The sequence below is a fragment of the Haliotis cracherodii genome, unplaced genomic scaffold (assembly GCF_022045235.1).
Source record: "Haliotis cracherodii isolate W230 unplaced genomic scaffold, xgHalCrac1.p SCAF_3, whole genome shotgun sequence".
In the NCBI taxonomy this organism is placed as follows: Eukaryota; Metazoa; Mollusca; class Gastropoda; order Lepetellida; family Haliotidae; genus Haliotis; species Haliotis cracherodii.
This window is the reverse complement of record NW_027266286.1, coordinates 45,338,510-45,351,224: the sequence shown is the minus strand read 5'-3', so window position 1 is coordinate 45,351,224 and position 12,715 is coordinate 45,338,510. Positions and strand designations below refer to the sequence as shown.

Here is a 12,715-nt window from a genome sequence, read left to right as displayed (position 1 = left end):
GATAGGCATTACTTAGAACTTGGCGGATGACTAAGTAGACACAACATCTGTAATACTGTAAAAAGCGACGTTTCGATATAGATCCTTATACAGTCATCAAGCAAGACTGAATGAGAGAGATAGATTTTAGTGATTTTACGACCGCCTCAGACACTACTAATAAAATATAAGATCAGTTAGGCTGATGTATTTAATGGAAATAGGTAGTAGTTCATTAAAAAGGAAAAGGAATTAACAGTGAAACCTACTCTAGTTAACGTTGGGATTTATGCGCGGAGGGGGGAGGGAGGCGCATGGCGGGGTCGAATGGACGCTGTCTGCTGAGATACGACAGTGAGTGCAGTTAGGGTGTGGGTGTCTGTTTTGATTGTATAGTTTTGTGTTTAAATAAAATTGGCTACTTAGCATTCTGTTTATGATTTTATCCGAAAGAATAGACTTAGTGAAGTTGCGGCATTTAGTGACTGGTTTAATAAAAAGAGATCCATGTGGATGTACAATTTTGAATAAAAATTTGGAAGTTTTGGTTCTTAATGTTTTTTCTGATAAGTGATATAGTTTCGGCTTTGCTTGTGGTGAAATTTATGGATGAAGAGGGGTATGAAGTTGCTAATTTGGCTGCTGTGTCTGCAAGTTGGTTTCCATGAATGCCGGTGTGGGCAAGTACCCATATTTGTGTTATTGTTTTGTTTGTTGCTGAAACGATGATGTGTATGTCAATAATGTTGTTTATGATGTCTTGGTGCGATTTTGACTTTTTGTTCTGGATTTGGGTTATGGAGCCTAAAGAATCAGGCTGATTATGATTAAGAAATTTATGTTTTTTGATAGTTTGATATGGTGATATACACATTGGATGGCTAGAAGTTCTGCTGTAGTAGTATGTGTGAAGTTTGTTTAGTGGAAGTTAGTGGTGATTGGTAATGGTTGGGTGATTTGGATGCCTAGTCCTGTTGTGTTATTGTTTGATTGAGAGTGAGTGAGTGAGTGGGTTTAACGCCGCTTTTAACATTATTCCAGTTATATCACGGCGTGTCAGCTTAATGTGGGAGGAAAGCCCGAAGTGATGCAGGTCTCAGACGTTTACCACTTCGGTGAAAACCCAGAGCACGGGTATGGTGCTGACAAACCTAGAAACATAATCGGGGCGAACCGGGATTCGAACCCACAATCATAGGTTCCTGGCGTGCCAAAGGGACGCAACTCTACACAGCGAATCGCGGCGCCTCAGACGACTGGGCTACCCGGCACCCCAACCAGAGCCGCTGATGGCTCCCATTAGATTTAAGTCTTTTTGGTATGAGCTGACCAAGTTATGAATATGTTATGTTAGTTGTTGATCAAAGGAATTTTGCTTCTTTTTTCAATGTAATAATTTCATTGTTAAGTGTAAGTTTGGGTGTGTAATTTGGCATATGTCTGTTTTTGAATAGTAAGCCGATGGTTTTTGGTGTATTAATTTTGAATCCCCACTGGGATGCACAGTATTCTAGATCTCTTAATAGGGGTTGGATTCTTTTTTGTATTTCTTTTAGTTATGTTGACGACGTCCAAAAGAAAATGTCATCAGCAAATTTTGCAGTATTAATCTTATTTGTTATTGGTGGGAATATGTCGTCAATCATGAAGTTGAAGAGAGTTGGGGATATGATGCTTCCCTGTGGGGTGCCATTTTCTAATTGGTATGGGTCGGATAGAGTTTGATTTGATTTTACTGTGATATTTCTGTCGGTTAGAAAAGAGTGGATGAAATTTAGAATTCTACCATCTATCACTTTATCTTTAAGTTTTTGAATAAGGCCATTATACCAGACCATGTCAAAAGCTTTACTAAAATCGATGAAAATGTCCAAAGTGTATTGTTTCTGGGCGAGTGCTGTTTTTACGTCATGTTCCAAATGTAAAATATGGTCTAAAGTTTGGCGACTTGACATAAAGCCACTCTAGTCCTCGTTAAGGAGGTTTTGAGCATTTGGAATTTGGAATTTTAGTCTATTATTAATGATGGATTCCGTGATTTTGTAGATATGGGAAGTTAGAGAGATGGGCCGATAGGAATCCGGTTCTCGGGGGAAATTTCCCTGGTTTGAGAACCGGTACCACTAGGGCTGATTTCCACGTTTGTGGTATAGTGCCGGGGATCCAAAAAAGGTTTAATAGTTGTAGGAGTAAATTTAGAATTTTGATAGGGAGGTGGTTAAGTATGATGTAGTTGATTTTGTCTGGGCCTGTGGCTTAGGCTGTATTTTTGTTTTTAATTGCTGTTTGGAGTTCGTGGATGTTGATTATTTTGTTGAATGACAGATGGGTGAGGGGTGATCTTTGTGTATATGTAGGGTGATTTTTTATTCTGTTTTGCATGTTTGGGGTGTGGTTGGTGGAGCTGCTGGTTGCCGAAAAGTGAGCAGCCATGACATTAGCCTTTTCTTTGTCTGTATTAAGATTTGGAAAAGTGGCGGCTGTAAAGGTTTTTGAGTTGCCTTTAATTGCCTTAAGTTTTTTCCATAGAATTTTACTGTTTTGTTTCCCCATTTTCAAAGTGTTAGTGAAAGTTTCCCGATGTTTTCTTTTGGCTGTTCTTATGAGTTGTTTAGTGGAGTTTCTGAGCTTTCTGACCAATGGGAGTTTGGATATGTCCCGCTTGGCTTTATTTAATGCTTTTTTTCGTTTTTTTCTTGCTGATTGAGGACTTACTTACATATATTGGAGATTTAACGTGCGCTTTCCGACTGCAAGCGTTATCGCACACGGGCCCGGCCAGGCATTTAATGTGTTCCCGAAAAGGGGGAAAGTGAGTTTGTGCAACCCAGGAGGGGGGCCTTAGGGGTTACTTATATAGTAATTTCGAAATTTTGAGATTTGGAATGAATGCCAAGAGTGGGTGGAGGACGAACTAAGGGAGCTGTGTGTGTTGGGTGGTTGTTATATTAGGTAGTTTTGATTTTAATATTTTATTTGGGGTTTAAATGCGACTAATTAGTCCTGTTTTAATTAGGTATATGCCTAAGGCTTTGAATTTTTCTAATTTATTTTGTAAATTTAGGATTGATTCTAGTGTAAGAGCGGTTTTAAGATTTAAGGAGGTCTGTAGTTTTGTTCGGTGTGTTTGGTAGTGTGTGCAGTGAATGAGTACTGTTCTGGGGTTTCTTATTGTTTGCAATGTGGGCAGTTTCCGGTTGTGCGTAGATTAGCTTTTTTTACGGTGATTATATAGTTTGGTGTGGCCTGTTTGTAGTTTAGTAATTATTCTGTTGATTCTTTTGGATTGGTGTAGTATTTTTGGTTTAGTTTTATTGAGTACTTTCCTATGTTGTTTTGTTCTAAGTAGTGTTGTAGCCTGTTTTGTTCCATTGATTCCATTACTTTGCATAAGTTAGAAGTTCGGGAGATTGGTCTGTATGAATTAGCCAGGTCAGCTGGTTAATTGGGTTTTGGGATTGGTATGACCAGGGCTTGTTTCCAAGGTGATGGGACCTGTCTGTTTAGATATATGAGGTTATAGAGTTTTAGAAGAGTTTGGAGTAGTCTGGGTGGTAGTTGTTTAATTATCTTACTTACTTTCTTTACTTTGGAGATTTAACGTGCGCTTTCCGACTGATGCGTACTTCGCACACGGGCCCGGCCAGGCCATTTAATGTGTTTCCGAAAGGGGCGAAAGTGGTGTGTGCAACCCAAGAGGGAGCTTTAGGGGTTTGCTTATATAGAATTTGGGAATTTTGAGATTTGAAATAGATGCCGATGGGGTTGGGGAGGAGAACTAAGGGAGCTGGGTATGGTGGATGTTTGTTTGTGTATGTGATTTTGATTTGGTAGATTATAGTGTTTTTAGAAGCGTTTTATTAGTTCCGTTTGGATCAAGAATACGCCTAAGGCCTTGAAGTTTTCTAGTTTATTTCGTGGGTTTAGTATTGCTTCTAGAGTGAGAGCCTTGTTTAGATTGAGGGTGGTTTGTAATGCGGTTCGATGTGTTAGGTAATGTGTGCAGTGGATGAGTGCGTATTCTGGGGTTTCTAGTTGTTTGCAGTGTGGGCAGTTACTTGTAGTGTGTTTTTTTTAAAAATTTTAGGTGGTTATTTAGGTCGGTGTGTCCTGTTTGGAGTTTACTGATTACTCTGTCGATTTTTTTTGATGGATGGAGAATTTTTGGTTTGGTTAGTGGTTTGCTGAGTACTTTTTTGATTTGGCTATTTGAGTTTAGATATAGGTTATGCCATTTTGTGGTGATTTTTTGCTTGTTTACGCTTTTATTTTCCGATTTTGAGATGGGTATGTTTAAGCTTATTTCTGGGATTTTGAGGGATAGTTTGGCTGCCTTATCGGCGTTTTCATTACCGTATTTTCCTACGTGGGCGGGTATCCACAAGAAGGTTATTTGTTTGCCTGCCTTGGTTAGGTCGTTGGAGCTTTTAAGTATTTGATTTATTAATTTAGGTCGGTTTTTGGTATTTTTGTTTTGGAGGGCTTGCAGTCCACTTAGGGAGTCGGTAAGTATTAGGATTTTTTTGGTGGTTTTTGGATTCTTGATTATGGAGGGCTGAGGCCATGCCCATTAGCCTGGGGCTGTGGGGCTTTTCCCTATTTTGTAGGACCTGGAGTAGTTCTTCCAATGAATGAGGAACATTGTACAGAATGTATATAGTACGTGGAGGATTAACAGTAACAACAATTGCATACATGGGTGGAATAACATGAGTAAGTGTTGACAACAGAAGGATAATAGGTCACAACACGATCGACAGAGAATACATTGGTGGAAGCCAATGGGACATGATCCTGAAGCCAATTAAACAGGATAAGTGATTATTGCTTGATGAGTTCATAGTAGGCGAGTGGGATGAAATAGCCTTGATCTTTGTTGATTGGTGGCTTGTGGCGCGAATGTGGACCGCTTCTGTTAGTTTTCTTTTAGTGAAATCATGGAAGTTGTTCGAGAGGATTTGGACGTTGTCCCAGTTGATGTTGTGATTAGGACAGTTGCTGATATGGTCCGAGATGGCTGATTTACTGTCTGATTTAATGGTTGGGGTTTTGTGCTCTTTGATTCTGGTGTTGGTGGGGCGGGATGTTTCACCTTCGTAAGATTGTCCACAGTTGCAGTCAATTTTGTAAAATACACCTTAAGGCTCTTGGGGTTTGGTTGTGTTCCTGCCGTTGGCTCTAAGCAGGGTGTTGGATCTGGTGAAGTGGGTGTCAATATTGGCTTGCTGTTTGTGGAGGCGGCTGGTGATGTGGGAGGCTTTTCCTGGGAGGGTGATGCGGAAGGGCGCTGATTCGGGTTTAAGGGTCGCAGGTCTGGGTGTGGGATAGAGTACAGAGGAGATGACTTTGTCGACGAGATTAGATGTATAATTGTTGAGGTGGGTGAACACTTGGCGGAGGTGTTCGATATCAGGTTTGGGGTCAGCCGAAGAAAGGTTGATGGCTCGTTTGGTGAGGGTGAACCGCCACCCAACGCCTCATCACGAAACGAATCCGCCATCATCGCAAAATCAAGGCCATCTCCCAGCAAAGACATCTCTGACCACTTATGTCCATCGTGTTGTGACCTATTATCCTTCTGTTGTCAACACTTACTCATGTTATCTCACTCATGTAAGCAATTGTTGTTACTGTTAATCTTCTCCTGTTAATCCCCCACCTACTATTTATATTCTGTACAATGTCCCTCATTCACCAAAACTCAAATAGCCAAATCAGGAAAGTACTCAAAAAAACCTAACTAAGCCAAAAATACTACACCCATCCAAAAAAATCGACAGAATAATGACTAAACAACAAATTTGCCACACCAAACTAAATAATCACCGTAATATAGCTAATCTACACACAACAGGAAACTGCCCACATTGCAAACAACAAGAAACACCAGAACACGATCTCATTCACTGCACACACTACCCAACACACCGAACAACACTACAGAACACCCTAAATCTTAAAACCACACTTACACTGGAATCAATCCTAAATCCACAAAATAAATTAGAAAAATTCAAAGCCTTAGGCATATACCTAATTCAAACAGGCCAATTAGTCGCACTTAAACCCCAAATAAAATATTAAAATCAAAACTACCTCATCTAACAACCACCCAACACACACAGCTCCCTTAGTTCGTCCTCCACCCACTCTTGGCATTCATTCCAAGATGAGCTTACCTTCACATCAAGCACACCATTCTTTTTAAGCCAGAGCGAAAATTGTCTAAACGTTTCTGTAAAAACTTTGTTGTTTGAAGGGACGAAGTTCCAGTGCCCTGATTCAAGATGTTTTAGCAGCACTTTTCTATGCGACGGGATTCCTGACTGTGATGACCAGAGTGATGAGAAGAACTGTGGTAAGTATTCAAGTAAATACGCATGAATGAGTGAGAAGATGTTTAACACCGCCGTCCAACAGTTAGGTTTTGTCCCCAGCAGCCGATGTTTGAAAGACGCGCCTTACTGGATCAGGTGGTCAGATGTTTCTGTGTGTATGACAGCGTGTCAGTGCATCTTGTCCGCATGGGATGTTGCTCATAATAATGGTTTTTGTTTGTTTGTTGTTTAACACCGCACTCAGCAATATTCCAGCTATATGTCGGCGGTCTGTAAATAATCGGATCTGGACCAGGCAATCCAGTGATTGGCATCATGAGCATCAATCCACGCAGGTGGGATACGATGACATGCATCAACCAAGTCATCGAGTTGCCTTTTAGTCGACTATCAGGTCAAGCATGGGTTGCTGAAGACCTATTCTACCCCGGATCGTCACGGGTCTGTTCATAATAGCACTGCCATATATCTGTAATATTGCTGGATATTTTCTTATTTCTGAATCCATAACTTGTTCTTGTCTTCATATGGCTGAACTGTTTGTTTGTGTGTTTGTTTGTTGTTTAAAGCGACACTCAGTAATACTCAAACAATGACGGCGGTCTGTAACTAATGAATTTTGACCAGAAATCCAGCGATTGCATCGATCCACCCAAATGACATGCATCAACCAAGTCAGCGGGCCTGACCACCCGATCCCGGTAGTCGCCTCTTATGATAAGCATGGGTTGTTGAAAAAAACTAACCTTGGTCTTCACGCCACACTATCCTTGAATTTTGAAATACGCTGTCAGTAAACTACGGTTATAACGAACGCAAAGGTAGCTTTAATTCTAGTTCGTTATAACCACAGTTCGTTATAAGCATGTGTACAGCATATATAGAGCAAATAGTCAGGACCAAAAAAACAGTTCGTTATATCCGTCAGTTTACTGTAGTATTTTCACTGTGGGCTCTTGTAACAATATTACATTCTCCCATGGAATAAGATTTAAGTCCTGTATACATGTGGGGGGCACGGGTGGCCCAGTATTCTGAGACCTGCATCACTTCGGGCTTTCCTCCCACATTAAACTGACACGTCGCGATATAACTGGAATACTGTTAAAAGCGGCGTTAAACCAAACTCACTCACTCACTCACGGTATACATGTGATTGTTCCAGCTGGATGTGACTCGAACATGTTCAAATGTCAGAACTCAAACTGTATTCGAGCTTTGTTCGCGTGCGATGGAAACGATGACTGTGGTGATGGGAGTGATGAGCTTATCTGTGGTAAGTATGTTAAACAGTATGGAGAGACATATACACGAGAGAAGCTGTCACTTACTGAACACAACTAACCTGTTCCTGTGTTGCAAGTATTTTTGACGTCGCGAACAAAAACTATTTGTATAGAAAACCCTTGTGTGTCAATTACGACAGATTACGAACATATCCTGGGATCTCCTTTTAAGATTTTGATATTTGACAATTCCATAACAAGACGCCAGTTGACTATATAATAGACTGTTATGGAACGCGCAAGACGTACTACTCAGTAATGTGGTTGAGCGCACAATGATTAAATCATAATCGTATTGCGAATTTCATTTGGTCATTTATTTGAAAAATATCCCTTTTTTCCTGGCTCTACCATATAGCTTGATCAAAGACATTATGACGAGTTCTGGCATTCAACCAATACAAACTGGTGATAATGATTGTTCCTGGTAACAACATATTGCACGGGAACTCTATATATGGTTTAAACTATTGTCCAATGTAATAAGAAAGTGACTGATGCCATAAGTGAAGGATAAGTAAAAGCGACACACGCAGTTCCACATTAACAAAAGAAACATCTCCTAATACGTTACATTATTTCGATCATATCATAAGCATCTTTTTGTGAATCAATATAAGTTAGTGATGATATCAGTGTTCACGAAAAGGTCAGCGTATCGTGCCCCACCGGTGGCACAAGTCACAAACACATGCGAAGGCAAACAAAGTTCAGAACAAACGGGGTAACATGGTACAAGAACAAATAGGGAATTAGATCGGATATCCTTTTGGTCAGCGATGCGTCAAATTTGGGAATGTCCTCTACGTGTCTACCATAGACCATTTTAAAAGCCTTACTAATGCTTTTGCATGGCGCTCTTTGAAATGTTCGCAGAAAGAGCACGCTCGATTGTACTTCAAAAGTTGTGAAATGTAAGGCTACAGCTGCTGGAATATTACTGTTCATGAAGGGAAAGTGGACGTCATCCCACTTGTCATACAGCATTATGGATACTTTAGCTCCAGTCTTTATGCAAAGATCTGAATATGAAAGTGAGTGAGTGTGAGTTTGATTTTACTCCGCTTTGAGCAATATTCCAGCACTATCACGGCGGGGGACACCAGAAATGGGCTTCACACATTGTACTCATGTCGAGAATCGAACCCGGGTTTTCAGCGTGACGAGCGAACGCTTTAACCACTAGGCTACCCGACGGCCCTAAATATCAAAGATATAAGGGAACTACTTGACACTATTTGAACGATATTAAATCATGGGTATTCCTGAAGGTTAACTTTAACGTTTTGGGCAAGTTTCCATGATTCGTTTTTGCCTATCAGGACATTAAAAAAACAAATCCTGGATAGGTACCTTGACAGTTTCAAACAAGAACAACGAGCGCGCAGCGTATCAAGTTCGAGCCCATGATACAGGACTTATGATCCATGCATAAACTTGCTTATAGATATACGATTGAATTTGTGAGCGACTTTTAATTATGGTAACTCAGATCTTGAGCAGGGTCAGTCGTGACGTCACAACATTCGTTGCTTTCAGTCTGGTGGTACACGAGTGTCGATGCGACGAACAGGATCAGGTGGTCAGACTCGCTGACATGGTTGATGCATGTCATCGTATCACAATTGCGTGGATCGATGCTCATGATATCAATCACTGGATTGTCTGGTCCAGATTCGATAATTACAGACTGCCGTCATATAGCTGGGATATTGCTGAGTGCGGCGTTTAACAAGCAAAATATATTATTTATCTCAAACATTGTATAAGCTACTTTTGACACATGTTACTTGTAATATTTTAATTTTCTTTTAGGCTGTATGACAGAGTGAAAACGTTTAGTAACGAACAAACGTCGACGAACATACTTCTTTGATATGCCACTTATGTTTGCTTTCGAGATATCGATTGAGGAAATAGACTGCAGACTGTTGGTGTATTTACATGTGTAATAATTATTGTTACTCACTTGTTAACCCATTAAATATATTTGTAGGCACATGTATGTTCGGGTGCCAGGATTCGCGTCTTGTTCCTGCCGATGAGGTGTGCGATGGTTTTGATGACTGCAGGGACGGGAGTGATGAGTTGAACTGCGGTAGGTACAAATGGCTCCCATCAACCGATGCTTGTCGTAAGAGGCGTCTTTGTTATATGGGTTGTCAGGCTCTGTGGCTTGCTGGGACGTTGCGCATAATGCCAACGTTGACTTTGCGTTGAGATCACCCTTAAACCGATGCGATTGAGACAACAACATTCACACCTGTGGTGGCACGTGGTCCCATGCACAGCGCACAGGTCAGAAATAAGGCGAAGCTAAGCAGCGTCGGTCGCGTAGAGTCCTTGGATGGGGTACCGGGTCATAGCTTGGCTCCTGAAAGTTTCTACTGCTGATTCTGACTCAGAACCACAGGTAACACATGTGGCGTCTCCTTGGAGACGTAACTTTGTTCGAATTGTGCCTCTGTTCACCAAGCAGTGAATGGGTACCCGGTAGGATGAGATGGTGGTTGTTGACTTTCGGGAGCCTTGGGTTCTATACTCCACAGGGAGCTGAAAATGATTGTTGAATGTACACTGATCCATTAACCGGGGTAATAAAATGTCTCAGCGCTTAGAGCATGCTCATAACTGGACTATTATCTTAATTATTATTATTATTATTATTATTATTATTATTATCATTATTATTATTATTATTATTATTATTATTATTATTATTATTATTATTATTAGATCTCTTTTAAAAACACAGCCAATACCCATGTAGTGATTAAAGCTGAGGAACAATTGATTCGTCATCGTTCTCTGTCTGTATGTTTCTCAATTCCCACTGAATGCAATGTTTGTCATTATGAATTAACGGATTTTGTATCACATTCATATCCATAAAGGCGAATCTGGGCTGTCTCCAAGTCAACGGCGCACACACTAGGCCACATAATTACAGGGTTTTATCATTCATGTTTTCTGTTCTATAATTCACACGTACAGTTTCTGTAATTCACACGTACAGTTTCTGTAATTCACACGTACAGTTTCTGTAATTCACACGTACAGTTTCTGTGATGAACACGTACAGTTTCTGTAATTCACAGGAACAGTGGTCTGTAATTCACACTACAGTGGTCTATAATTCACACTACAGTGTTCTAATTTTTGTCTGTTGTTCATGAACCATTAACATGACAAATAATCTTTTTATCTTGAGCGAATGACTGCAATACATGTTAGATCTCTTATTTCCAAAGAGAAAGTGTGTTAAGTGCGTATTCTTTCTGTGCCAGGTGCAAGTACTGAAAAAGAAGCACCTTCATCTACATCTACAGAAACTGCGACTCCGTCAACTGCATCAAGTACATCTACAGAAACCGCGACTCCTTCAACTGCATCTAGTACATCTACAGCAACTGCGACTCCTTCAACTGCATATACTACAGTGGACCAACTCTCTGGTAATAACATAAGTCAAAGATTGATATTTCAAAACTTACATACGGTTGTTTTTCGTTAATATACTTTCGGGGGTGTTCTTGGTCTAGTCGCGGTGTTATAAGATACTGGGCAGCGTTTACCTCAGTTCACTCCCCAATAATGATGTGATAATCATAGAGTCAAAATCTGTGACAAGGTATTTGCTTCATCAAATGTACACACGTACAGTTTCTTTAATTTACACGCACAGTGGTCTGTAATTCACAAACACACAGTTTCTGTAATTCACATTGGTCATCCCACTCTGATACATCTCTACCAGCCAAACCCCATCTTTGTAATGTCAGGAAACGATATGCAGTGTAATCAATGTCCAACTTCGTATCCATGACATGTATCTGTTTCCTACTTAATTTATAAAAAGTCGATCTTACTTGTTGCTTGAAATATATGGTATGATCTCGGTAGAGAACAAGACATATCATAGAAATGTTGCCGGACAAACACAAAAGTCACCGATGGAGTGAGTCGTCTTGTACGCCAGCTTTATAACGTCGGCGGACATTAAGAAATGGGCTTCAAGTCACTATTGGTGCTTGTTTAAAACCAAGACGTGTTAACTTGTTTCGTTTCAGTGATTGTAGAGGGACAGTGTAATCAGACGGATGGGACGTATATCCATGACAAAACAACGGTAGCAGTCCATTGTGATTTCAGAAGTAACACTTTTGCAAACCTATCTATCTCTTGCTCGAGAAAAGGAACTGAGATGTCAAAGTCTGACCGAATTTCCTATGAAACTGGACGTCAGCGCAGGAACCCTGGATTGTTCTATGTCCAGTTCCAATTTACTCCTGTCTTGCGCCGTGATAGAGGTAAGAAACAGTGTGATGTTGAATTAAAGCGCCTGGATATCTTAATTACATATTAGAAATCCGATTGATTGTTTGATTATTTCCTCAAAGCTCTATCTCGCATCTCACAATTCAACAGTTGCTCTTGTGGCATAGAGTGTTTCCATGAATTGGAGACTCAAACCTCCACCTGCATTCTTTCGATATAGGTATTCATGTAGTTATTGTTTACTTTGTTTGTTGTTTAACACCAGACTGAGCAATATTCCAGCTCCATTATGGAAATCTGTGAATAATCGAGTCTAAACTAGTGATTGGCATTATGAGCATCGATCAATGAAATTTGGATGCGAGGGGTAGCCTAAACGTTCTAAACTTTAAGGATGATGTTTCTTCCCTTTCATTGTTAAGAGGTTGGCAGCGGGGTTCAAAATGGAAAGAGAGAGCCTTGAAGATGATCTAAAATAAGGACGACCTTGAAGACATGATATGATTAATGATGATCGACGATTCACTATGCCTCTCATAGCTAATACAGTAGGCATCTGTCATGAGAGAGTTGAAAACATTATTTTCAAGGAAAAGGGTATGACAAAGGTTTCCGCACGTTGGCGTCCAAGTCTTCTGACTCCTGATTAGAAACGCCCCATCTTCATCATCCCTGTTGTGAATCTACGTCGTTTTGATACAGGCCCAGTTGCTTTTGTTGTTCGATTTGTAATTATGAGCCTTTGGTTCACCACTATCGGCCAGACAGTCAACAGTCAACAACAGCCAAAGCAAGGGAAAAACAAAGTTTGTTCCGTAAGCTGGCATTGTGATC

At 40.4% G+C, this 12,715-nt stretch overlaps 1 protein-coding gene across 1 annotated transcript in view; it reads left to right on the top strand.

Moving 5' to 3' along the window:
* LOC139475974 (uncharacterized) overlaps positions 1 to 12,715 on the top strand; it is an 89,116-nt gene that overhangs the window by 8,155 nt on the left and 68,246 nt on the right. The window contains exons 3-7 of the mRNA XM_071259196.1: positions 6,239 to 6,337; positions 7,483 to 7,593; positions 9,600 to 9,701; positions 10,891 to 11,058; positions 11,674 to 11,913. Of these exons, the coding sequence (XP_071115297.1) occupies positions 6,239 to 6,337; positions 7,483 to 7,593; positions 9,600 to 9,701; positions 10,891 to 11,058; positions 11,674 to 11,913 (720 nt within the window). The remainder of the gene's footprint in view (positions 1 to 6,238; positions 6,338 to 7,482; positions 7,594 to 9,599; positions 9,702 to 10,890; positions 11,059 to 11,673; positions 11,914 to 12,715) is intronic.